Raw genomic sequence first — 27,890 nt, forward strand, 5'->3', positions numbered from 1 at the left:
GGAAAGCTTAGGTAACGATTGTCTACAGCTTTTGAGAGAGCTCTACCTAGAAAATACCGTTTGCGTTGAATGGGAAGGGATGAGGAGCGAGGAGAAAGTTCATATCAACAAGAGACTGGGGCAGGGGTGCCCTTTACCCCCGCTGCTGTTTATGATGTACATGGTGAAGATGGAGAGTGCGCTAGAAGGAAGTAATATCGGGTTTGATGTTTCATACAAACAGGCGGGTACAGTAGTAGAGCAGCAACTCCCAGGTTTATTTTATGCGGACGACATTGTGTTGCTAGCTAACAAGCAAAGTGATTTGCAACGTCTGGCTAATATCTGTGGACAGGAAGGCAACAATTTAGGTTTGAAATTTAGCGTTCGAAAATCAGGTGTTATGGTATTCAATGAAAACAGTGAACAGACAGTGGGGATACAGGCCCAAGAAATACCTCGGGTAACAGAATATTAACACCTTGGTATATGGATAAGTGAAGGCAATAGATATATGAAAACACAGGAAAAAACCATAACAGTAAAGGGGAAGAGAAATGCAGCCATATTGAAGCACAGAACGCTATGGCGATACAATAGGTACGAGTTCCGCCGAGGTATGTGGAAACGTGTAATGGCTCCCGGATTTACTTTTGGAAATGCGGTTGTTTGCTTTAAATCAGGGGTACAATCAGGACTCGACGTGAACCAAAGGTCAGTGGGTCGCCTCGCATTGGGCGCTCACGGGAAGACTACAAATGAAGCTGTGCAGGGTGATATGGGCTGGACTAGTTTTGAAGTGAGGGAAGCTCGCAGTAAAATTGAGTATGAGGAAGGGCTGAGGAATATGGAAGAAAGTAAATGGGCTGGTAGAGTGTTCAGGTATTTGTACAGGAAAAGCATTGATTCACAGTGGAGGAAAAGAACTAGGAAGCTTACCATCAAGTATGCGGCCTGTAGGGTGGGCAACACAGCAACAAAGAAGGTCAAGCGGAAAGTCAGAGAGGCTGAAATAATCTCATCGGTGGCGGCAATGCAAAAGAAACCTACCATGAGTAACTACTTAAGAGGAAAAAACGAAATCAGGAAAGAAACCATATATGGTAACTCAAAGGGAAGCTCATTGCTCTTCGAAGCGAGATCGGGATACCTTAGAACACGCACCTATAAAGCGAGCAACCCGCCGTGGTTGCTCAGTGGCTATGGTGTTGGGCTGCTGAGCACGAGGTCGCGGGATCGAATCCCGGCCACGGCGGCCGCATTTCGATGGGGGCGAAATGCGAAAACACCCGTGTGCTTAGATTTAGGTGCACGTTAAAGAACCCCAGGTGGTCAAAATTTCCGGAGTCCTCCACTACGGCGTGCCTCATAATCAGAAAGTGGTTTTGGCACGTAAAACCCCAAATATTATTATTATTATTATAAAGCGAGCAGGTCTGTGAGCAATGTATGCTCACTGACCCGGAGAGGCAAACCAGAAAAGTGGGTCTAAAAAGCGATCTGCACAAAACTAAAGTAATGTTTAACAGTCTCGGAAGAGAACACCAATTTACAATCGGTAGCGAGGCACTGGAAGTGGTAAGGGAATACATCTACTTAGGGCAGGTAGTGACGGCGGATCCGGATCATGAGACGGAAATAATCAGAAGAATAAGAATGGGCTGGGGTGCGTTTGCCAGGCATTCTCAGATCATGAACAGCAGGTTGCCATTATTCCTCAAGAGAAAAGTGTACAATAGCGGTGTGTTACCAGTACTCACTTACTGGGCTGAAACCTGGAGGCTTACGAAAAGGGTTCTACTTAAATTAAGGACGACGCAACGAGCTATGGAAAGAAGAATGATGGGTGTAACGTTAAGGGATAAGAAAAGAGCAGATTGGGGTGAGGGAACAAACGCGAGTTAATGACATCCTAGTTGAAATCAAGAAAACGAAATGGGCATGGGCGGGTCATGTAATGAGGAGGGAAGTTAACCGATGGTCATTAAGGGTTACGGACTGGATTCCAAGAGAAGGGAAGCGTAGCAGGGGGCGGCAGAAAGTTAGGTGGGCGGATGAGATTAAGAAGTTCGCAGGCACGACATGGCCACAATTAGTGCATGGCCGGGGTTGTTGGAGAAGTATGGGAGAGGCCTTTGCCCTGCAGTGGGCCTAACCAGGCTGATGATGATCATAAAGCGAGATATAATAAGGAAGAAGAAGCACGTGCTTGCTGCGGTAAAGCTAGGGAAACGACGGATCATGTTTTATTAGAATGTGAAGATGTCTACTCAGCGGTCGATTTAGGCACCACTGGCCTCCTTGAAGCCCTTGGGTTCAGCGGGAGCATTGGTAAAGCAAACATGTCCGCAATAGGCATTAGTAAGAGGCGATTGGACGATTGGCGGAAGAAAAGTAGGGAAACGACAAAAGACGGAGACGTACAAAGGCACAGTTCGCAATAGGGTATCACAAAATTTGGGCGTGGTAGTTCATGTTTTTTTTTCTTTTTTTATTGTTTAACCCAGGTAGGACATTAGGCAGTATAATAGCAAGAGCTTGGTGGCGCAACCCACCGCCCCGCTGAAAAGGGGACGCTCATAACATCCATCCATCCTAATTCATGGTCATGAATACCCGCGCCACTTTTGGCTTTCTACAAACACAACTTTGCTGCCTAGACGCGCGTTGTTGCGTTACTCCCTATTACTTGTTTCATCCTACCAATGGTCCTGCGTTCGAGTGCCTTAGCTAACTATATCCTAATTAACTGTGTCTTAATTAACATAGCCTTACTTAACACCGAAGGTCGCGGTTTCGATTCCCACAAATGGTCGTGAGTTCGAGTGCCCCAATTAAGTATATCTCGATTGTGTCTTAACTATGGTTTGATTAACCCCAAAGGCCGCGGGTCTGACTCCCGCCAAAGGTCGTGGGTTCGAAAAACGTAATTAGCTCTATCTTGATTATCTGTGTAATCATTAATTTCGCCTTAACTAATACCAAAGGTCGTGGGTTCGACTATCAATGGCAGCACATCAATTTTGGTGCCATTGAATTTTGGTCCCACCAGTAGTCGACGGTTCGACTCCGGCATTCGACTCCCACAGAACGCCGTGGGTTCCAGTGCCTTAATTAACCTTGCCTTAATTGACACCAAAGGTTGTGCGTTCTAGTCCTACTAATGATCGAGGGCGGTACCATCAATTTTGGATACTTTGGTGCCATAACGCCGAACTCTCAATTTTTTTATAACGCCGGACAACGGATATTTCGGCTCATTAGGCACTTAGGCTTTCGGCGTACTAGGTAGCAATGAGCAAATAAGGAAGGAGTAAGCGGTATATTTGGCAGTCATGCTGTATGCACAAATCCACGACGGCAATCTCGTTTTAAGTGACGGAAGCTATGCAGCGTCATTTAGCAGATTACTATAATGAATGACACTAGCACGTGAAACTCTTGCTCGAAGCGCTGAGGCGTAAAAAAGTAAAGCCAGTTCAACACTATGAAAGAAGTCAAAACAGCGAAGCTGGTGGTCGTCTTTTTTTCTAGTTTGAACTCGTGTTTAGCGCGAATTTCATGAAAGTCTTTTGTCTCGTCGTCGTTTCGCTATGTTCGACTTTTGGTTCCGGTTCCGCACTCTTCACTTGCGTGAAGTTGTGATCAAAGCAGTCTTTCACAGACGTTGCAGCTGTGGCCGCACTCACCGTGGAGGAATTCTCTCTTGAACCGTCCATTGGCACCCTCCATAGGAGGAATCTCTACGTCGACGTCGCTGCTCGTCCTCCTACTCTCGAAGTTGGGGTTTAGCTTGCCTCTGCTGGCGCTTGGCTTGGGTTGCCTTCTCTTGAAAGTGGGGGTTGGCACGCGCTTACCGTTCTCAATCCTTGGTGCTAGCGGCTTCACCTCTGCTGGCGCTTTGAGTGCGCTTCTCGCTCTCGAAGCTAAGTATTGGTGCGACGTCGGCCTGCCGCTCGCGCCGCGCGCTATAGATGGGGCGAAAGAGCGCTTGCTTGCGAAACGCCTGCTTCTATACCCCTCCTCCCCGGCTGTGCGCTCTGAGAGTGGTCTGCTTATTGCCCCCCCCCCCCCCCCCGGCGCGTCCTCTGATTGGTCCGCTCCAGTCCCAGCGGTGCCCCACTTTTTAGGATGCCTAAATAAAAAAAATTAACGACTTCCTCTGAACTTTGTCGCTTTCTTTGTCGCCTGCTACACCTCCGGAGAGTCGACCCTCCTATTGGTCGAAGCGCCGTGGTCACGTGCTAGCGCGCGCTTTTTTGTCAGTAGCAGACGCCGGCGCCATTCTCGGGTATCGAAATCGCGCTTCGGTTAGTTTCTGGCGGCGGAGGTTTGGCTGGAAGCGTCTCGCAAGCACTGGCGCCGTTTACGTATTGCGGCGTTGCTTGACCTATGTTGTGCTTATGGGTGCAAGAAGCGAGGAGGCTAAGGAAAAAGACTTTTCGTTATTCCATCCGGAAGAAGCAACGTGGCTCGCCGAAAGATTTGGCTGCACAGGATCGGCCGGGCAAACATTAAAAATGCGCGGGACCCGCGCCTTCGTGAGGAAAGTGTCCGTTTATCAGAAGTGACTCGTATTTTTTCGGACGATTTGGAAATAAGCGCGAGCGTCTGCAGCCTTTTTTCGCACTAAATAACATTCGGCATGGTTGTAGTTCGAGATGTTTACTCACTGCTGCGAAAGCCGTGCTTCATGTTGTCTCATCCTCGCCGTTCACGCTTCTGGTTCGGCAGGCATCATTATCATACTGCGCACATTGCTTGGCGCACTCGTTTTGTTGTAGTTGAAACCGTGGTTGGGCTCAGACACGAAAGTTGCGCTTCATATGTTAGTTCGAGCGCCGTTCAGTGATGCGTATTGCATCTGAAGTGACGGGCATTGGTAAACTTTTCTTTTAGTTGGACTCCGCGGAAAAACTCCAGAATAAAACGGCGGTTGTCATTGTTTGAGCCCCCGCTGTTCATACTATTCGCGGTGCAGGTCTAGCTTTTATGTAGCGCGCATTGGTGCACGTATTTGTATTTGCAGGGTTGTTACCAAAGTCGACAGTTACTGTGCTTAGGCACAGTAACGGCAGTTTTATATTGAGTACGCCACATGTACACGCATAATAAATCGAAATACAGGGATCTGCTAAACACAGCCGAAATTATATTGGGTTCAAAGATGTGCAAATCTAAGCTGGTTGAAACATTTTTAACGCGGAGAGCTCGGCTAAAAGAAACCTCTAATGAAGGGGCGCGCAATGACGCAGACCATTTTCAACGTTCGACGTTGATAAAATTATGGCCACGCACATGGCGGGCTGAACAGTTCTTATTTTTGAAATGGTGAAATGGCACAGTGTATATTTTATTCCGTGCCTTGTATCACTTTTCAAAAATTGCGCCATACCAAATCTTAATTTCGTCATCTTAGGATCACTTCACCGAAGACCAATTTGAAAGCCAAATCCTTCGGAGTTATAGGATCAAGAAACTAAGGCTAGAGGAATTACGAAGAGTTTTTGTAATACGAGCAAACGTGCCTTTGAAAGAACATATTATGGAAGTAGTGCACCACCATCGGTTAATATAAAGCCTAGACCACACGTCTGCCTCTAAAAAAAGTAAAAGGTAAATAACCACGTACAAAGCGTATGTTGATGCAATTTCTCTTGGCGGCGTTGAAGTCCAAACGAAGCTGATCAAAAGACGCCGTTGCAGAAGAAAAAAACACAAAAACTCCGTTAGCTCGCTTGCGCACACCACCTCCACCGCTGAAACCGCACTCGAGTTGATCGCAGTGGAATGAGGTTTGATAAAGCATTGCAACGTAGATCCAGGCAGTTATTGGAGTAACTTATTTATGACGTGTCCTCTCATGAGGCTGTTTCACATGGCGCGATTTTCAGTCAGCGACACAGCGACTTCCGTCGCTTAGCGACCGCCGCGACGTGGTGGGCTCTCCGCGACTGGATTCCAACAAGTTGGTCGCGTCGTCGCTAAGTCGCAGCGATCGGCGCGATGTAGGAGGGGCAATGTGTGACGAAACAGCGCCGTCGAAATAGGCGCTGTCCTGTTTTACCACGAGTTGGTAGCTCTGTCACGGCCGCTGGATAAAAAAAAAGGGGGCGGCCTGCCACGTTAGGCGTCCTGCAATGGGAGCGAATGTCTCGGCCGTAGTTGCATTCTCGGCCGCTTGGCTGGGCCGAACGGCGCTAGCTCTCGGGGTCGGGACGCGTCGGTTTCTACGGGCGACGGCGTTCGAAACGCGTTCCTCGCGCATTTTCTATGCCGATCCCGGACCACAGACCGCGACTGCTAGCGCCGCGGCGGATGACAGCGTTTTCGATGCACGCGGCAGGCCGCACCTTTCCTTTTTTATCCAGCGGCCGTGGCCCTGTGGAGCAATGTCGCGCGCCAGTTCTAGCCATGTTTTAACGCGACAGCCTTAAGGAGCTTGTGTCGCAGAAAAGCCGGTGTCATCGGCGGCGTTGGCCGTGAGCGATAAATCCCGGGAGGCACTTCATGAATGAAAAACAACTTGCAAGATGGGCTGGGTGCGAATCGAGCCAGGGTCTCCGGAGTGTGAGACGGAGGCGCTACCACTCAGCCACGAGTTCGATGCTTCAAAGCGGTACAAAAGCACCTCTAGTGAATGCGGTGTTGCCTTAGAAACGAGCCGTAGAAAGTTACACTGCGGTGTATATCGGTAATTATGAACATGTAACTTACAGAAGTCGCAGTTACACGAGTAGCGAAGTGCGTTTCCGCTACATTTCTTCTGCGCTTTCCGCAAACGCAGAGCCATCTTGCGCGAAACACAGAAGACCCCCTCCTCTCAATGTACGGCGCTGCCCCGACAGGTGGTGCGCCACGCGCGCATTGGGGCTGGGCGAGGACCGGTGCGAGGCGCGTCGCGGCCCGGACTCCCTCTTCCCTGACCGACGCTTCGCCGTGCTCCCTCACGGGTTGCAGACTCAAGCGTCCTTCCTTTCTTTAGATCACTATCTGTCTATCTCTCTGCCCGTGCCGATCACGACGTTTGTCTGGCGTACATCGTTTCCCCCTCCGAGACACTGAGTTCTGTGGTTCGTTCCGCTTGCTCAGGCGCACGTTTCTTTGCCGCGCCGAACGCTGCGTTGCTCGACGCTCACAGCGTGATTGGTGGGTGCAAAGTCCGATGCGGGGCGCCTCGTAAGTTATCGCTTAACGCATTGTCTTACACCACTTGGCGGGTCGACGGGAACGCTGTCGCGTTCCACTCTTGAAGGGGAAGCTTAAGCGTCCTCCAATCTTTAATAGGGCGTACCCACTAGCGTTTGCGGCTTAAGAGCTTCTTAACCGTTTTTCTTTTCTTCCGCTTACACAATTCGTTTAAAAGGAGAAGCTGCACGCTATCCAGGTCGGGAAAAAGACGCTGCTTCAACATAAGGCACTTCCCAACTTGATCGCCATCGTCGTCAACCTCATCATCGCTACAAATTGCGCCAGCTGCTAATACATGCGCACTCAATAGTAGCTTGTTCTTCTGCTAAAGCAAATGCTCATGCAGCAAAAAAAGTTGTGGCTTCCATAGTAACAACGAAACAAAGCGGAACCACCCCATCGATGCCGCACAAGCCGCATTCTCATACTGTCGGTGTTGTGGAGCGCCTCACTCACCGTATCTGCAAGCTGCCGTATATTCTCAACGCTTTTAAATGTTAAAAAATAGGGTACCTATTCTATTATCGAATAATAATAGGAAAATTCGTATAGTTGACTACTTTCCATGTTGTTCTTATTTAACGATGCAGGCATGGATACTTCGTGAGCAGGAGACAACCTTGCGCATCACCGCGACGGAAATGGCGCTGCCGCAAACGCATCTGAAAGCTGTCAGCGAAAATCACTCTGCGACGTGCGCGGCAGAACGATATTTTTTGCCCCAATCGCGCGATGTAAAACAGCCTATGAACGCAACAACCAAATCCTTCAGGCGCGCGGTGCGCTGCGCGCCAAAGGGGCGAAATGGGAGCGTCTGCTAGCTGCACCCGGCTTAGGTATTGCCACAGTCGGCGCCCGTGAGGAGCCGAGAGAAGGAGCACCGGCATAGGAGGAGAAGGAGAGAGGAGATGTCGTTACTTTTAGATCATTTAGGAGTTGTACCGGATGATGATGATGATGTATGGGGTTTTATGGCGCAAGCGCCAGGTATGGCCAAAGAGCGCCATGTCTGTGGTAATAAGTTTGCTGTGTAATTATGATTACTATGAAGTTGGTGTGACGTGGCTGTAAAGGGGCCTTAAAATACACGCTCTAAAGTGCGTAAAATCTGCATAATAAAATTATGGCGATGACGTATGACTTGTACTATGAACATTTATCTGCATTTAAAAAGAATGATACGATAGGTAAAATACGTCAGATTATAAGAAATGCTAGAGCACTACTGCCTCCTTAGACCCCTCGAAACACAAGGACCTGGAGGCATGTGCTATGCAAAACAATTATCGCAGTGACATCCTCGGGAGAGAGGAGGCGCTACGAATGCATGGGGACTAATACCATGTAAGACCACGTCTCTGAGGAATCCTAGGACTGTGTCTGTATTAAAAAGCGGTTCTCGACCAAGAAACATTGCAGGATGAAAAGGAATGTGCTGTAGATATGCTAAGGAAAAATGTCTCTTTCTCTCAGATTCGGCTTCCCGACACTCCAGGAGGACGTGGAGTACGGTCAGCCTCACCCGCATCTATCACAGGTTAGAGGCTCACTTCCGGTGAGTAGAAAGTTATGGGTGCCAAATGTGTGTCCTATTCTTAGACGACAGAATGGGACGTCTGTTCGGCGCGATATTGTGTGTGAGGGCCAGAATCCTAACTGTGCCTTTATCAGGTGGAGCTTATTATCCGTTTCCGCGTCCCACATGTTTTGCCAGTGATCTCGCAGCCTCCTTCGCAAGAAAGGCCTCAGATCTGTGACAGGCACCTCAGCGGTAGTGTAAACAGCTTGCGATGCGATTGACGTGGCCATCTCGTCCGCCAGAACATTACCCTCAATGCTCCTATGGCCAGGCACTCAGCATATAATGATACACTGGTTAGATATGTACGCTTTACACAAGACGGTGTAGAGTTCTTTAAGTACAGGATTTTTGTGTGTATAGATTGACATCAAGGCATTCACGACGCTTAGGGAGTCTATATAAATCGCTGCTTTTGGAAGTTTTGATTTTCTTACATGGTTCACAGTAGACAGTAATGCGTAGGCCTCGGCCGTAAAGATACTTATTTCCGGATGCAGTGCACCAGGTTCTGAGAAGGATGGGCCGAAGGCAGCGTAAGACACCCCGGCATTTGACTTCGACGCGTCTGTGTTGAACTCTGCGCAGGAGTGCTTGTGCTGGAGTTCAAGAAAATGCATTCGGATTTCTATCTCTGGTGCCTGTTTTGTTACTTCTAAAAAGGATATGTCACATTCTATCAGCTGCCGCTCCCAAGGTGGTAACAACTTGGTTAGATGCATTAGGCGAAGTTCGAGGAGTGGGACACGCATTTCATCACTAACCTCCCTCACACGAAACGAGAAAGGCTGTCTCACAGAGGGACGGTTATGGAAAAGTGTAGTACATGTCATTTCGTTAACAGTGTTAAAACATGGATGTTGATTATTGGAATGTATTTTCAGGAAATATGTAATGCTGATGTAAGTTCTCTGTAGATGGAGCGACCATTCATTTGATTCCGCGTATAAGCTTTCAATCGGGTTTGTTCTGAAAGCGCCAGTGGCTAAGCGGATACCCAGATGGTGGACAGGATCTAGGATCTTTAGTGCGCTCGGAGCGGCAGAGTTATATACGACGGCACCATAGTCCAATCGTGATCGAATTAGGCTCTTATAAACATTCATCAGACACTTCCTGTCGCTACCCCATGTTGAGTAGGATAGAATTTTAAGTTAGTTCATTGTCCTTAGACATTTTTCTTTAAGATATTTAATGTGCTGTATAAAAGTAAGCTTGGAGTCTAGTATAATACCTAAAAATTTGTGTTCTTTGTTGATAGGTATTTGATGTCCACACATTTGAGCACAAGGATCTGGAACCAGGCCTCTCTTTCTAGTAAAAAGAACACAAGAGCTTTTGTGGGGGTTGATTTTAAATCCGTTTTCGTTTGCCAACTTGGAAACCTTGTTCAAGCCCTGCTGTACCCGTCTCTCACATAGTGTGAGGTTGCAGGATTTGAAGCCTATTTGTATATCGTCTACGTAGACAGAATAAAAAATAGCTGGTGGCAGTGAAGCGCGCAGTGTGTTTGTCTTAACAATAAAGAGAGTGCAGCTGAGCACGCCTCCCTGGGGTACACCAGTTTCCTGCGTAAAAGGACGTGACAGTGCATTACCGACCTTTACTCGGAAGATATGATTTGACAAATAGCTTTCTATTAGGTTTAACATATTACCATGAATGCCCATTTCTTACAAGTCTCTCAAGATTCCGTAGCGCCACGTTGTGTCGTAGGTCTTCTCCATGTCGAAGAATATGGATAGGAAAAACTGTTTGTGTACAAATGCATCACGAATGTTTCCTTCAATACGTACAAGACGATCAGTTGTGGAGCGCCTCTCTCTGAAGCCACACTAATAGGGATCAAGCATTTTGTTCCGCTCAAGGAAATGAATGAGTCGCCGATGAATCATATCTTCAAATACCTTACAAAGGCAACTTGTAACTGCGGGATACCTCCCATCCACATGGAAAGAAGCGGTTGTGGTCCCTGTTCTTAAGCAGGGTAAAGAACCTTCTTTGGCGGTAACTTGCCGCGAAGGAAGGGTCTTTACCCTGCTTAAGAACAGGGACCACAATCGCTTCTTTCCATGTGGATGGGAGGTATCCCGCAGCCAAAATAGTGTTGAAAAGTGTGAGAAGTGTAAGTTGTGTGTCAGTATGCAAGTTTCTGATGATATGATACATGACTCGGTCAGGTCCCGGTGCCGTGCTTTTGCATGTGTTCAATGCAGCTCTCAACTCCGCAATACTGAAAGGCTGGTTATACGGTTCATTCTGTCTGGATTTTCGTAAGATTGGCTTACGTTCTTCTATTTCTTTAGGTTAAAAAAGGATTGGGAATAGTTGATTGAGCTCGAAACGCGCTCAAAGTGCTCCCCAAGTGAGTCTGCCTGAGCTTGCAGGGTATCGCCTTCTCTGTTTACAAAGGGAGTGAATACGTTTCCCGCCCTCTTATTCTGTTAACCCTGTTCCAGACTTTGGCCTCATCTGTATACGAATTGATACCTGATAGAAAGTTCTGCCAACTCTCTCCTCTGGCCTGTCGGCGGGTTCGCCTGACTTGGGGTTTTGCTTTTTTAAAATTAATAAGATTCTAAGAGGCGCGTAGCAACCCCCACGCTTTGTTCTTTTTCTTTCGAGCGATCCTACATTCGTCGTTCCACCACGGGACAGGCCGTTTACACGCCAAGCCATTTACTTCCGATATGCATTTAGATGCGGCATCTATTACGAAGGCTGTAAAAAACTCCACAGCAGCATCAATTTCTAACGAAGACATGTCAGCCCATGAGATACTAGTGAGAGCTCGGAATTTCTCCCAGTCTAGTGTGTCAATCTTCCACCTAGGAGCCTGTGGTGGATTTTCGTTTTCTTTGGGTGATCTTAGCAGAACAGGGAAGTGCTCCCTTCCGTAAGGATTGTTGATAACTTCCCATTCGAGTTCAAGCAGTATGGACGGGGTAACTAGGCTGAGGTCAATTGAAGAAAATGTTCTGTTCGCGAGAGAATAATATGTGGGTGCCTTCTTATTCAGCAGACACGCACCAGAAGAGAAAAGGAACTGTTCAACAAGACGACCTCGCGCATCGATACGAGAGTCGCCCCACAGGCAGTTGTGCGCATTGAAATCCCCAAGGACAATGTAAGGTGCTGCCAATTCATTTATGAAGGACTGAAATTCATGTTTAGTTAATTTGTAATATGGAGGTATGTAGAGCGAGCAGACAGTGATAAGTTTGTTTCGGAGAACAGCACGAACCGCCACTGCTTCAAGGGGCGTTTGTAGCTGCAAGCGTTGGCAAGCTATGCCTTCCTGAATAACAATAGCGACACCGCCCGATGATGCGAGAGCATCATCGCGATCTTTCCGTAAAGCAACATACTGTCGAAGAAAGTTTGTGTATTTTGGCTTTAGGTGTGTTTCCTGTAAACACAGCACTTTCGGATTGTGTTTGTGGATGAGTTCTTGTACGTCATCAAGGTTCCTAACAAGACTTTGGACATTCCTTTGGATGATCTGTGTATCCATGTTAAAAGTAAATAGGTGCTGTGTGTACGGATACGGAAGAACTTAGATTACAGAGCTCTTTGGAGGCCGTGTAATCGGGGTCTTGCCCTTTCTGGAGCGTTCAATGGAGTCTCGGCGCTCCTTAGGCGCTTGGCGCGCCGTCAGGACAGGTGTAGTGTCCATTGCCCCTTGTGAGGCGCCGGATACATGCTCTGGCGAGCGAGAAGTTTTCCTTGAGAGTCCTGCCTCGGGAGGCAAGACCCCTGCGCCCACCAGCCCGGAGGACGATGGGGCTCCCTGGGGGATTTGACTGCGCCGGCTGTTGCCAGCGCTGGAAAGGGCCGGGGCGGTTGGGGCAGCCTCGGCTGCTTCCACCTTCGGGGTTGGTGGTCCCTTTTGCTCGGTTGGCGGAGCAGCGCTAGCTGCAACCACCGTGGGGGCAGATGGCGTGACTGCCGACTCACTGCTTGTGGGTCGGACAGCCGCCGGAGGCCGCTGTGACGCTGCCCCCTGACGCGCCACTTCGGCAAAGCTTTTCTTTGGCAGGTATGCTACCCGCCTGCGTGCCTCTTTGAACGCTATATTCTCTTTTACTTTGATCGTTGCTATTTCTTTTTCCTTCTTCTAGGAGTGGCACGACCGCGAGTACGCGGCGTGCTCCTCATCACAGTTTACACAGTGGAGAGGGTTCTCGCAAGTTTCAGTGGTGTGTTCATGGGCACTGCATTTTGCACATGTTTGACGGCCCCGACAGCTCTGCGAACTGTGGCCGAAACGCTGGCATTTGAAACATCGAAGCGGATTTGGCACGTACGGCCTAACACTGAGCTTGATGTACCCGACCTCGATTGACTCGGGCAGGACACTTGAACCAAAGGTGATTATTAAGTGCTTCGTCTGAATCTCTTGACCATCTCGCCTCATCTTAATTCTTCTGACATTGATCACATTTTGTTCGCTGAAGCCCTCCAGGAGTTCCGCTTCAGTCAGCTCAAGCAAATCATCATCCGACACAACACCGCGGGTGGTGTTCATTGTACGGTGCGGGGTTACTGTTATGTGGGTCTCCCCAAATGACACTAGTTTCGGTAGTTTTTCATATTGTTTCAAATCGCGGAGCTCCAAATGTAGGTCACCGCTTGCCATCCTGGACACCTTGTAACCTGGACCAAAAACATCAGTCAAGGACTTTGACACAAGGAATGGTGAAATGTTTCGCACTGCTTTGTTTGGCTTTTCAGAGTGAATAACATGGAACCGGGGAAAATTCTGGATTTGGTGTCCGAAAAACTGAAATACATCTTCGGTGCGCCCTCGTTTCTGAGGGCGATCAGGAAGTTTGGGGAAAGAAGTTTCGATGAAAATATATACAAATTCAGCAACAGCGCCGACCGCCCACCACGGAGTCCAACGAGGGGACGCGGCAGAGCTTGCATGCAAGTCTGCACGACGCCAGTCGTACGCCGCCACTATATGGTGTACCAAATATGGTGTACCCAAGGTTGGATAGCCACACAGGGTTAGCCCTTGCCGCCAAGAAGGAGGAGACAGGAAAGGTGGAAAGTAAGGGAAAGACGAAGGTTGTAGGAAGAGAGAAACAGGAAAAGGCGAGTGCCGATTTCCTCCAAGTGGGTCAGTCTGGAGGTGCCGTCTATGTGAAGCCGAGGCCGAAGAGGTGTGTTGCCTCCGCCGGGGCGCCTTAATGGTCCAAACACCCAGCATCGGCTCAACCCCCAGGATCCCCTTTTCCCCAGACACGTCTAAGCCGCGCACGGCTAAACGCGGGAGAGTCCAACCCTCGTGTGCTCGGGTACGTGGTGTCGCAACACACCAAACGCCTGCTTGCGCAGACACCCCTGCGGGGAGTTGTACCGGATGTATGGATGGATGGATGTTATGAGCGTCCCCTTCGGAACGGGGCAGTGGGTTATGCCACCAAGGTCTTACTATTATACAGCCTAATGTACCACCTAGGCTAAAAAAAAACAATATGAACTCCCACAACCAAATTTTGTGACCCCTATTGCTAACTTTGCTTTTGTACGTCTCCGTTTTTTGTCGTTTCCCTACTTCGACCAATTTTCCCATCGCCTCTTACTAATATCTATTGCGGACATGTTTACTTTTCTCCTGCTCTCGCTTTTCTCGCTGAACCCCAGGGCTTCAAGGAGGCCAGTGGTGCCTGAATCGACCGCTGGGCAGATGTCTTCACATTCTAATAAAACATGCTCCATCGTTTCCCTAGCTTTACCGCAGCAACCACCGCTCCGACCGTCGGCGTGCCCTCTGCAGGTGAGCACCGGAACCTGCCCTCCTGAGCGACAGTGGACGGCGAAGCTCGACTCAGGACAGCACCGCTTTCAAAGTAGTTTTAGTTCTGGCGATGCCTGCTACTTTCACATGCAGCGGGATGCGCCCAGAATACTCCTGCCGCCACCTCGCCCTAAGTAGCGGCAACCGAGAGCAGTCGCATGGCTTCCGAGATCTAAGCGCGCTGGCTCGTTTCGCTCCGAACGTCCTATTCGCCACGCTCCCCCGCAAGAAAGTGTAATTAGGCCCGCGCGCACGGCTACGCCGAGAGGTCGGATCAGGGAAAGACCGAGGGCGCCTCGCCCGCCCGCGTTACCCCCTGTCCTCTTTAGAAGAACCCTACCTATATATACTGTGCCGAGAAAAGCTTTGAAAAAGGCGTCCACTTGTCGAAAAGTTGGCTCCCGCTTTCACTTTGTTCTCGTTTTGCTCATCGTCCTGTTGTGGGAAGTAATAGGGGTATTCTGGCATCCTTTTTTGCTCAACAGATATCTGGATGGAAATCGTGCTAATTGTGGTCGCTGATGCATTCTCGGGTCCTCATCCCGTTAAACATCGCCTTATTTTATCGCGCACAGATATTCATGAGTTACGGACAAACCCAAGGAGGGCTGGCTGCTTTCTGTGTTATGAAGCCCGTTTGAACGTTGAAGCCATTGGGGGTGGTCAGATGTCGCCCCCATAGGGTGCTGTGCAATGAAGGCTGGCAAGTCCGCAATATTTTAAAGCATTCTGTGTGCTGACACACGCTCGTGGGTCATGTTCTTGTATTTAATATTTCCATTATTATCTATGTCTATGCAAGCCATTTGTGTCCTTTGAATCCTACATGTGTTTCCGGAAGCATAACAAAACCAAATAGTATCTGCTGCCAGGCTAGTTGGTGCGGGAATGAGCCCACTCATTACAATCCCGATTGCCATCGGCTAAAACTTCATATTGAAACTGGTCAGGGAGAGGTTTTTTGCACTTTATCTCACCCCCACTGCTCCCAGGAAGGTAGGCGGTGGCCCACTGGGTTGACCTCCTCTGGTAGTTACTACAGGTTTTCTTTGCGATGCATGCGTGTCGGGTTCGTCTCGCGATAACATCGTCCTGGCGCGCCATACGCTGTGTGTGCGAGTGAAAGCGCAAGACGGTGAGCCGGCGATGGCGGCTAAATCTTGCGTGTGCGTGGGGAAGAAGCGCGCTGTATTCTGTCGCAAACATGGTACCAGGGGAGGGAAGGGGAAGTTTGACTTTGGCCGCGCACGGTCGCGCGGGTTTTATCTTGAAAGCGATCTGCTTTGGGGGCACAACCTAGGCGGGGCGACGGCTCGTAGCTTTGCGTGCGCTGTGTTCTCACCGCTCAGTTTGTCTTGAAGCGATAAACAGCACGAAGGTCACTACGCTCGCTGCTGCTGCCGTGATTCCTCAGGCAAGCTTTTTGACAGCGAATGTCCACGGCCATCGCCTGTGAATTGTTCGCGTTTGCCTGTGCCTGTTTGTGTTTTTCTGTTCCTGTTCGTGTTTGTCTGTTCATGTCTGCCTGTTGATGTTCGCACAGTAGTTAATTTACATAGTAAGCGAATGTTTAGAACGGGGCGTTTTTCTCCGGTTACTGCTGCGTATGGCGCAGCCTCGCCAGCCCTGTCTTGAATACGACCTGCGATGCGGACTGTGTAGGCGCCAAGGCGCACCGAGGGTCGATAGCGTCGTGTGCGCATAGTACCCACGCGCTTGCGCGTCACCCACGTTCGCAAAGTGAAACGTCACTGGAACTTTTTTCTTGCGTTACGATATAAGCGCAAACCAATGCAGAACAGTACGCGATCAAATTGTCTGATGGGCCAAGAACCGACGAGTTACGTAATGTCTGCTCATGGGGATGTCTGTCGGGGATAATAAAACACCCTTCATCATACCCATGTAAGCGTGCATGCGTAAATAACGAGACAACAAAATAAATAAATATAGGTTATATAAACCGGCTGCGTTGGCTTAGTGGCTATGACGTCGCGCTGCTATGCTCGAGGACGGAAGGTGGATTACCGGCCGCAGCGTCCACATTTCGTCAGGGGCGAAAGACAAAAACGCTCGTGTACCTTGATATGGTTCGTCTTTTAAAAAAAAAACCCATGTGGTAAAATTTCTTCCAGAGTCCCGCCAAAACAGCGTTCGTCATTACATGCTGCGCAGTTTCTGGACATAACACCCTTGACTTAAATTTTAAACAAGCTTATTTTTTCCATCATATGTTGCAACTAAACCATGAAGGTGCACAAGACTCTCCTCAGCTCCATGCGAAATAAGACACAAGAACCTAAAAGCATCGCCATCTTAATGTGTGGTAATGGTACTTGATCAATATATTGAAGTAGTTGAAATCAGTAGCCCTATTTATGCAGAAAGTCTTGCTAATTACATATACGCTGTATTATGTTTATTTATGCCGCTATGAAAAGAAATGGATTCTGAAAGCTCTAGTTATACTCGCGTCCACATGTGACCTCATACACATTTGTAGCCGCAACAGACTAACTACAGTGCGGTATATACAAACACTTGATTAGAGCTGAAGCAATAGATTTGCAGGCAGCCGAACATAATCCGATGCGAGTTACTTGGCAGAACAGTGTCGCTTAAAGAAATGAACTGTTTTAAGCAAGGTCGCGTTATCTGTTCATTTTATGCAGCATGCTCTGTGGACATATTACCTCTCACTGGCTGCAACAGCCGTCAGTCGTGCCTGCTGAATTCGCTTGATAACAGGCCTTGCGCGGGCCGTCTGCAGCCACTGCTTGCATGGGTTTCAGCCACATAACGGTTCTGGCAATTTTACGACTTCCGCATACGTGGCTACAAGCAAAACTTTTGAGTGTAGAATAAAACATTCAAATGATTGTGGAATGCAATAAGAATAAATTCCGAGTAATATGTTAATAACATTATTAGCGTTATAATAATATTATTTTTATTATTATGATTTCAAATCTCATACATGCGCATCTTTACGGGAACCATGAGCGAAAGCGTCGCTTGATGTGTTCTTTATTCATACAGCTCAGCTCTCACATGAAAAGGCTGCGAAAACAAGCACTGAAGTAGATGGAATCCAGAGGCTCGTACTCACCATCCGATTTAGCGAAGAAGCGCAGAAAATGTCGGTTTTCCACGCCACGTACCACTTGCTGTGATCCTCCCGGCTTGAAAAATATATACTTCCTTGTTTAGTCTGGATACGTATGGTTTCGACATCGGTAACGCTGTAGCCCTTTGTGCAGTACTGTGTCTGGGCACTGCCGGCACCGTTTTTCCAGGACTGAACGGTGATGCTACTATTCATTTTGTCCCGCAGCTCCTCTGTGTAAATATCTGTTCCGTGATTTGGAGAAAACCGGTATATGTGAAACACACGGTGGAGATGAAGCCGGCATTAAGCACTCCCTACACGTGGGCCGATCCCCAAGATATTAGAATGCCGGGCTGACCTGCGCCGGCGGTGAAGCAGGCGTTAATTACTGCCCATACGTGGGCCGATCCCGAATATAGTGCAATACCGGCCCGACCCGTGGTGGAGTTGAGCAGGCGTTAAGCACTCCCCATACGTGGGCCGATACCGAAGGTAGTGCAAGGCCTGGCCGACCCGCAGCGGAGGTGAATCAGGTATGAAGCAATGCCCATACATGGGCCGATCCCGAATACAGGGCAGTGCCAGCCATTAGGGGCCCACATGCATAGCTTCACTGGTCAGCCTTCTTTACAGAGTGGAAGGGAACTGATATTTTCATTTACGTCATTCTGTTCGCATGGTCGTGTGCTAGTTTTTCTTGGTATAAGTAAGTTCTCTCTTTTGTCGTTTGATTTAGTACATTTTCAGCTTGCCTGGAGATAGATGTGTCTAACGGTTCAGAGACTTTCTAAATGCGAAGCATTTCTTGGCGAACATTTGCCACTTCGATAGTATATATGTATCTGTACTTGCGGACAACCTTCTGTGGCAATGAAGGGAAAGCTACGGAGGCAAAGGGCGCTCAAGTGAGAGCGCTTCTGAAAATAGTCCCGTGTTTTCATCCACGCTAGTTTAAGCTGGGGAAGAGAAAACGTAAACACCTTATTAGCCGCAGTTAAATAAGATAAAATACATCACTGAATGTAAAAGTTTACTTATTTTGCAAATGTTCCCTTCCCCGTCCGTCACATGTGAAACTGCGTCGATTCGGCGTCTGCTCCTGCCAACGAAAAGCACTGTCAAACGCTGGCGGACTACTTGGCGCCGTAACACATGTGCAGCAGCCACGCACCCGTAGCTTTCCCTTCATTGCCTGGTCGTTTCTTTAACTTCGTATTTATCCAAAGTGGCATAGTATGACAATAGTGTATGGCGAACATAAATGATTGGTCATGACATGAATATCATGAAATATGTGTCATGTATACAGGTCATGAAACAGTCGCCTAGGTCTTGGTGCTCTCATGGTTGTTTTGTTAAGTTGGCAATGCCACTATTGGCATAGCACAGCAAGAGTGTATGAGTAACATAAATGATAGGTGATTAAATTAATGTCATAATATGCGTGTCATGTAGGTCATGACGCCTGCGTCTGCGTCTTCTACGTGCCGCCTACGTCTTGGTGCTCTCATGGTCGTGTCGTTAACTCGGCAGGTACTAAAATCAGTATAGTATGGTAAGAGCGTATGACAGACATAAATGGTTGGTCATGACATGAATATCATGACGTGTGTCATGTAGGTCATGAAACAGCCGCCTAGTCTTGGTGCGCTCATGGTCGCTTCGTTAACTTGGGATCTGCCACAGTTGGCATAGTACAAGAATGTATGACGGACATAAATGATTGGTCATGACATGAATGGTACGAGATGCTTGTCATGTAGGGCCTTAAACAGCTGCACGCGTCTTGGTACATATCAAAATTGCCACAGTATGACAAAATTGTATGACGAACATAAATGATAGATCTCAACATGAATGTCATGACGTGCGTGTCATGGCGGTCATGACACCTACGTGTACGGGTTCTACGTGCCGCCTAAGTCTTGGTGCTCTGATGGTCGTTTCGTTAACTTGGTAGGCTCCCCGCACAATGTTTCGCATAATATCGATTTCCACAGGGCGTGTGATCTGCCAGCTTTTTTTCTTGTACATTGCATATTCTTGGTGTATTGCATTTATGAGTTCACTTTCCTTTACGTTTGTACATCTTTATCCGTACATTTTTTCCATTGTACTTGCCCACTAATCTTCTGTTCACTTTTAGTTTGCCTTAATTTTGTCAATAGATAAGTGTTCGTGTTAGTAACTTTCCATGTCCTTTGTCGTGTGCCAATTGTATGTCCAAATGGCTTTTCTGTACATGCTTTCTTCATTTTGCCTTTATACCCTTTTCTTAAGGACGCGCATATTTTTTTGCGAGATTACCTGAACGCCAATATTAAAACCTCCCAGTTCTTTTTCCGGGCACATATGCTAAACGCTGAATTGAATAACTTATTTTCATTGGCTCTCATGCACGTTCGTGTTTTTCCCCGTCGTCGTTCTGTTGTTATTTCACTTTAGCGTTTGTTGATTCGAAACTGTTCCATTTCTTAATGGGAGTTCTTTTTAAATTTTGTTTCTTTCCTATATTAGTTTTCTCTGTTTAATTTACATGCTCCATTTCTTTTCAAACTGCACACTATCCTGATCTGCCCCGAACTCATCAGTTGTATGACGTCTCTCATTCCGCGCAAGATCACCGGAGAACATAAACCTTTCCATGTTCCTGCCTATCATGACCAACAGTCATCCGTCCACAGAATAGCGAATCTTTATAACGTGTATTTTGTATCTCAATATTTTTGATAACTCGCTGTCATTGTTATTTTCCAAGCTTTGCGTTGTTTTGTGATATTTTCACGTATTATTTACCGGCATTTCTCCTTTTTCTGTTCATTCACCTTGCGCCTTGTTGTATGTACGTTTTTCTTCTGAAAAGTTTTCTTTTTATTGATTCTTTGTTTTTACTAATATTCCGCATGCAGCGTTTTTTTTTCTTATGTATGACCAAACAGAGCTCAGACCTCAGGATTGTGCCCGGGCACGGTAAATAAAGGATCCATTGATTAATTATTATTATTATTGTCATCTTGCATGGCAATGCATAATAACGGTTTCCAAACATTAAAGACACAATAATGAAACCTACTGCTTTGTATCTGCATACTTATCTCGCCGTGACATTATGGTAATTTGTTTACATGAGGATTTGTGCATTCATTCGCTCTGTATTTCTTCCTTTCATGTCCGCTTGTTTAGCGACTGTCCAGGCTCGTTATGTGAGCTGCTATTATCATGTACGTTGTCCTACAGCTGTCAGCATGCGCATCAGTACCGTGCCACTGGCTCTATTTCTCACTCCCTCAGCTACGACAGTGTGGGCTCTCGCTCCATTCGGTCCATCTGCCTCTTCTCTGCCTTATATATTTCCATTATCACTGTCCTCCTTGCTCTAACCCTAGGGATCCAATCAAATTGGTATCGACTGATATCTCTCCAAAAAGATGCAGTTCGCTGCACTGAAAACCTCGGACCTCACGATCACGCGGGGCAGGCGCGGTCGACCAAACGGAGTAGTGCGGCCATGGCCGGAGCAAAGGCGCCACACACCGGGAAGACGTCATGGCCGCGTCACGGTGATGCCTCCCTTACAGGGGAAGGCTAATCGTTCTGCAGGCGTTCCTGATAAAGTTGCTTGGCGCGCTCGCTTACTCTTGAAACATTGCCTCTTAAAAATTAATCAACTATACGAATTTAAACTCGCGATGCACATACGAGGGGATTTCGAGAAAAATAATCATTTTTTATCAGAAATACCTTTCAAGTAACAACCAATACAATTTCAGTCATGACCAGTTTAGAATTACATTGAGCAGGACCAACTATTGTATAAAAGAACTAGGATACGCAGTCCCATTCTTCACATGCATATCCTAACGCGATCACTATCGGGCAGAACTTCAGATAATTGAAGTGCTTTAAAAATGATATGAAAATGTATTTGCTTGCATTTTATGATGCAAGCAATTAGTTTGTGTGTTTTATCTATAATTACCTTTTGTTAAGTCAGTTGTAGATTGCGCTTGTGTATATTTATCTATTTTTTCTTACAGATGTTATACTCCGTTTGGACCTAAACTGTTCCTACTTAGAAAGTTGTATGATGACACAGCTGTTTAATGCACGTACGTTTATAATGTATGCTATGCAGGTGTAATCCACGCTATTGATAAGTATACATGCTATATTTTATGTTATGCTACCTCGCCGTTGAGTATTTTATGGGTGACGAGGCCTTAGTCAAGCAGGCAATGTTCTGCCATCCAAGACCTTCACTGGGTCTGAACGAATGCCAAATAAATAAATAAATAAATAAATAAATAAATAAATAAATAAATAAATAAATAAATAAATAAATAAAATCTGTGGAAGTTGAGCTGGCATCAGCTAGGCAATTGTTATATGCTGTTGTACTTGTTTGCAAACTCTTTCATGTTAGCGAAATTTCTAAAAGCCGTCGATAACTGCTAGTGTATCCCTCGCGACTTCTATTGTCTAGTACACTCTCCACTTCATTCTTTTTCTGAGAGCAAACTGCCAAGGCATGTGACATTTTTATTTTCAGTACACAAGTGGCAAGCTTTAACTAACTGAGTCGAGCGGTAGTTAGTATGTCGAAATCGTCCAGAATGAAATAATTGCTCTGTTTCTGGTAGTAACCCTCAAACTTTTTGGTGTGTGAATGGTGAACTGAACAATTCGTTTTCTATACATTTATCAGAGTACGTGTCTAAGGGCGCTATAACGTAAAACTAATCCAATATGTTTTTATTCCAATCTCCTGACGTCAAATTTGCGTAACCACCGACGCAAGCATTAGGCGGTGACCCACAGAGTTGTTTGAACAGAGCAATCAAACACTCTCCTCGTTTATAGGAGTCACTTTTGTTTACATTAAAAACAAACAACATTGCCTACAGTTAGCGGCTTGTGTTATCTAATTGGCTGACAAGAAGCGAGGAGCACGCTCGAGTGAAGAGGGATTCGATGGAGCTGAGCCATTGCACTGAAAATCGATAACCGGGTGAAGAGGGTGGTACCGGCGTCGGCGATTGGTCCGCTTTTCCTTACTTAGCTTGCGATGGCTGGTCGAAAATCTCGGCGGCATACAACGGAAGGTTCAGAATGCCGCTAAAACGGATCCTAAGCAAAGGAGAGTTGGCAGAACGAGGTCATAACCATGCTCAAAGTGCTTAACAAGGTTACACGGCCACGCAAAAAGGTTAATTCTACACAAATAAACCCATGCTCTCCGGTAGGTGCGAGTAGCCAGTGCCGGAACGATCGGCGGCAGCCATCTTTTATTCCTGTCGGAGCGGGGCAGCCTGCGGCTATTCAGAAAAAAATTCACTTTTGTTCGGCATATTAATGCATCTTTAACGCGTTCACTTCACTCTGACGCGGTGAGTTTTCGCACTTTTGTGACGTCGCGTGACAGGCAGGTGAAGTGGGTGCAGCCCGAAAGCTTTTGACCAACAGCCGAGCGTTAATGGCTAAAAGGCGTCGAATAATAAATAACACTTTTTTTTTGTTCCGTCCAATGTTGCATAATCAGTGTGTACGCGTCATATAAGATGGGGAGCTATCGCGCTTTTCGTGACGTTGTGTGACAGACAGGCGAAGTGGCGGCGGTTCAAAGAAGTTTTAGACCAATCGCGGAGGGCTGATTGCAGAATTGGAATAGAAAAGTTTGGAATAGCTTTACGTTATTGCGTTATTACGTACAACGTAATAATTCTTGACAGCCGCATACTTTAACCATAGCGAAAACAAGGAAGCTGCGCTATCAATTTATGAGCGCGCCTAATGGTCCACGAAGGTCATAGGCTGCAGTTGTCGCACTAGTTGCGGCAGTCATTTGCATAATGTTTATTATGCTTTTGTGCTCAAATTTGCTGGCCATTCTACATTAAGCGCTAGAAATAAAAACGTCCCATAATGTCATGTTAAAATAAAACCTGCGTTAGAGCCCTTATCGCTCTATTCTGCTTCCATGAGCTGTGCACCTATGTAGAGTTTCGTGGTGTCACTTCACTTTGAAAATGGATCGTTTGTTAGCTGTGTCACATCGTCTGCTGTCACGAAATATACGAAGATACCAAGTATCTTTCCTGGCATTTGTATTCTCTTTTAGCGGCATTCTGTATGGAAGTGTGACGTTGTTACTATAAATAAACAATGCATATCGAGAAAGGTACGCCACTTTGTAACTGTACAGAATGAACTGAAAAATGATAAAGCGTTCGCATGCGGCGCACATTACCTTTTGGCCAATTTGGAGGCTTCGAAATCGCCAGGACAGGTCTGCGCCCGTGAGACAACATCAGGTTAATCTGAAGGTGACGGGTATTCCTCAAGTAAATCTTGTTTAGGAGCATCCAGAAATAAGGGAAAATGAGGGCCCATTTCTGAAGTTTGCTCTGGTACACATTTATAGCCTGTAGTTGGAGCTGGTATGCTGTGGAATGCGTTTCAATAAAGACTCCATAAAAACCACATTCAGCAAAGATCCACAAATGTAATCTATGAGCGTTTATTTAGATAAATAAAACACTTCTGCTTTACGTCCCAAAACCATGATATGATTAGAGGCACGCCATACTGGTGGCCTCCGGATCAATTTGGCTACTTTAAGTTCATTAGTGTGCACCCAAGGCACGGCACAAGGGTGTTCTTCGATTTCGACCTCATTAAAACGCGGCCGGGATTTTACCCAGCGCCCTCGGGCTTAGCTTCGCAACACCAAAGGCACTACGCCACAATGCGAACAAAATTAAAAGTAAGATGATAGACGGAAGACTACTGTTACAGGACGATGTGTTGGGTCGGGCCAAGTCCAGGTAATTTCGGAAAGATGGGGTGTAGTCCTAAGTAAGCGAAATTTGTGCACTAACAGGCGCTTTAAAATACAGCTTGCCGCATTCCTAAATCATGGCAACCATTTTATATTTGTTTAAGGTATTAACTTCAATAGTATTCATTGTCATCCCAAACCATTCAATAAGCAGATGACTGGCATGGCTGAACATTCGTATCAAAGGCTCTCTAGTGTTTCTAGGAAAAACCAAAATGTTCATACGTCCTTAAAGCGATGACATGAAGATAACGCTGAGGAATTAAGTTGTGTCGCAGAAGCTTCTTGTGGCTGTTTTCTATTAGAATTTCCGCTGTAATGTACATTTGCCAGCCATACATCCAACCATGGTAAAGCTATAGTGCTCGCACATATATATATATATATATATATATATATATATATATATATATATATATATATATATATATATATATATATATATATATATATGTATGTATATGCAAAGAGGAATTCTTCAGGCTACCTTTCAAACGTAAAGAACTTGCGCGGTGCTACAAGGTAATCAGAACAAGTATTTAATTTCAACAGTTTCGACGATCGGTGGACCGATCTTCATGAAGGCTTACAGATATAAACAAATACAAATGTAGTTTATATTATATATATATAAATGTAGTTTATATATATATATATATATGAGGTTATGCATGAAGAAAACGAAGACCAGTGAACGTGCTTGCGATACCGAGTGGGGGAAGGAAGAAGAGGACGACGCTCAGTTGATCAACCAGCTGGCCGCTCTTGCGCTCACCTTCGCGACCTAAAGTAAACGGTCCCCTTCATCCGTAAGGGCTCTAAACGGTCTGCTTCGCGCGTAACAAAGTGGTGGAGGTGCGGGGTACCGCTCACAAAAACAGAACCGTCACTGCCGCAGCTTAGTCGAAGCCGTCGACTTGCCGGCCTCCCACCATCAGCCGTGACCGTCTTCGACATTCCAGAAGAAGGAGCTGCTCCGAGGGCAGCGCCTAGCAGTCCACTGCCATACTACCGAGTTCCACCCACCTTCGGAGGCAAAGCGGGGGAAGATGCCGACGAGTGGCTCGTCCACTACAAACGAGTGAGCAAGTCCAACGGGTGGGATGCAACCGCTCAGCTCACCAATGTGGTGTTCTCCCTGACCGATACCGCCCTCGTATGGTGCGAGAACCACGAGGACGCGCTTACGACGTGGGAACATTTTGTTGACGAGTTAAAGGCGTGTTTTGGGGACTCAGTAGCCAAAAAGAAGCGTGCGGAGCAGACACTGTAGCAACGGGCGCAGCTACCAGGTGAGACATGCACAGCATATATCGAAGAAGTGTTAAAGCTGTGCAAGGTGGTCAGTGCTCGCATGTCGGAAGAAGATAAAGTTGGACATTTGCTGAAAGGAGTGGCTGAGGACGTGTACAATTTTCTAATTGGAAAAGAGAGTCTCAGTTCTGTGCCCGACGTCATCCGGCACTGCAGAACTTTTGAAACGCTCAAGATCCGTCGGATTGCTCCAAAGTTTGGTCGGTTGGCAAACGTTACGACGGGTGCCAGTGTGGACACGAGTCCTTGTCTCGATTTTCCTTCGACCATCCGACAGATTGTCCGCGAGGAACTTTCCCGCCGCGAAGAGTTGTTGCATTCAACTGCTGACCACCATGGTGTGTACGCGTCACGTGAGGCTATGACGGCGCCACATTCGGCCCCTTGGCAACCGATGGTTACCGCAGCGGCCGTACAGTACACCGCATCCCCACAGTCGAGGATGACAACACGCCCGCCGACTCCGCGCTATGACCCATGCGCTCAGCGCACGCCTTCTCGACGCCTGATGTATCGTCGTGACACACGCCATGAACCAACCCACTACACGCAGGAAAATTATAATATCCGCTTCATCGACGAACAACCAAGGTTTCGACCTCTCCCGGTGTGTTATTCCTGCGGTTTCCGGGGTCATATATCGCGGTTTTGTAACCAGTGTATCACCACGTGGTATGGCCAGCCCTCAGAGTTTTCTCGGCCCTCCGAACGGCCACACGGTGCCCCGTGGCCAGCACACGTACTATCTGGCGACCAGTATTGGCCGAGAAGCTCCCGGAATCGCTCCCCGGCATCTGACAGGAGTTTGACACCCCCACCCCCACATCGTGCTCCCCGTTCTCCCTCACCGCTGCGTCGCACCACGTCCCCTTCGTCACCGGAAAACTAGCTAGCGCGGCCGATGCCGGTGAGGACGCTGGAGACGTGCTACTGAAAGACCTCCTGTGTTGATGCTGAAAAACAAAGTGCGCGTTCTTGTAGATAATCTGCCTGTGATGGCTCTGGTGGACACAGGCGCAACAATTTCAGTCATGAGTGTCTCTTTTAAACACGTGTTAGGGCGAAAGGTTTTGTTTAAATGGGACGAAGATTCAAAGTTCTGTGGAGTGAGTGGCGAGCCGTTGCGACCTATTGGTGTGTGTAGTGCTGACGTGTTTTTCGGAGGTCATGTTATTACGACAGAGTTTGTAATTATTCCTCGGTCGGCCCGTGATGTTCTTCTCGGCATGGACTTTTTGCGGGAGTGCGGTGCTACTGTCGACTGCCGCACAGGGAAGGTATTTATAAGTGGTAGGATTCCATCAGGACTCCTGGAGAACCCTGTAGATTACGAAGCTACACTGTGTGTTTGTGGCGATACGGTCATACCTGCATCGTCTACCGCTTGCGTTCCCCTTGTCTGTTGCGGCGCCGATTCCAACAGCTTCGAAGCTACCGTAGAACCGATGCACTTTAACTGTATGAAGAAGAATGTGTTGGTGCCACATTGTGTGGTGTCGATCAAAGACGGACGCACTGGCTTATGGACCGTAAACTGTTCTAAGGAGCCTATTATACTACCAGACGGCATGAAATTAGCCTTCGCCAGGGAACACGCATCCTTATCAGTGACTGAACTTACAGATGTGCCGGAAGAACCTGATGGCCACAGTTCGGAAACGGCCCTTTTGTCGATGCTAAACAAAGCGCCCAGCACGAGCGAACGCCAAACGTTAGTGGGTGTGCTTTCGAAGCACATTTCGGTTTTAGACTTTGCGCAGCACGACAAAATACCTGCAATCCCTGCGTCTCGAACGCGCCATACCATCAACACGGGTTCGGCAAATCCTGTTAGACAAATGCCATATCGTGTTTCACCATCAGAGCGCCAGATTATCAACGAACAAGTGCACGAAGTGATGAAAAACGGAGTCGTACAAGACTCAGCGAGTCCGTGGGCAGCTCCAGTGATTCTTGTTTTAAAAAAAAGATGGATCTTGGAGATTGTGCGTAGACTATCGCCGTTTGAATGCTCTAACAAGAAAGGACGTGTACCCACTCCCATGTATTGATGACGCAATAGACTGCCTTCATT

At 47.3% G+C, this 27,890-nt stretch overlaps 1 protein-coding gene across 2 annotated transcripts in view; it reads right to left on the reverse strand.

Moving 5' to 3' along the window:
• The window catches only part of LOC142587517 (plancitoxin-1-like), a 133,171-nt gene that overhangs the window by 34,206 nt on the left and 71,075 nt on the right, over positions 1 to 27,890 (reverse strand). For both annotated transcript variants that reach the window (XM_075698588.1, XM_075698587.1), the window contains 2 exons: positions 23,912 to 24,106; positions 17,665 to 17,906 (listed from right to left, as the gene is read on the reverse strand). In XM_075698588.1, coding sequence (XP_075554703.1) covers positions 17,665 to 17,906; positions 23,912 to 24,106 — 437 coding nt within the window. The remainder of the gene's footprint in view (positions 1 to 17,664; positions 17,907 to 23,911; positions 24,107 to 27,890) is intronic.

Source organism: Dermacentor variabilis, chromosome 7 (assembly GCF_050947875.1).
Source record: "Dermacentor variabilis isolate Ectoservices chromosome 7, ASM5094787v1, whole genome shotgun sequence".
Classification (NCBI taxonomy): domain Eukaryota; kingdom Metazoa; phylum Arthropoda; class Arachnida; order Ixodida; family Ixodidae; genus Dermacentor; species Dermacentor variabilis.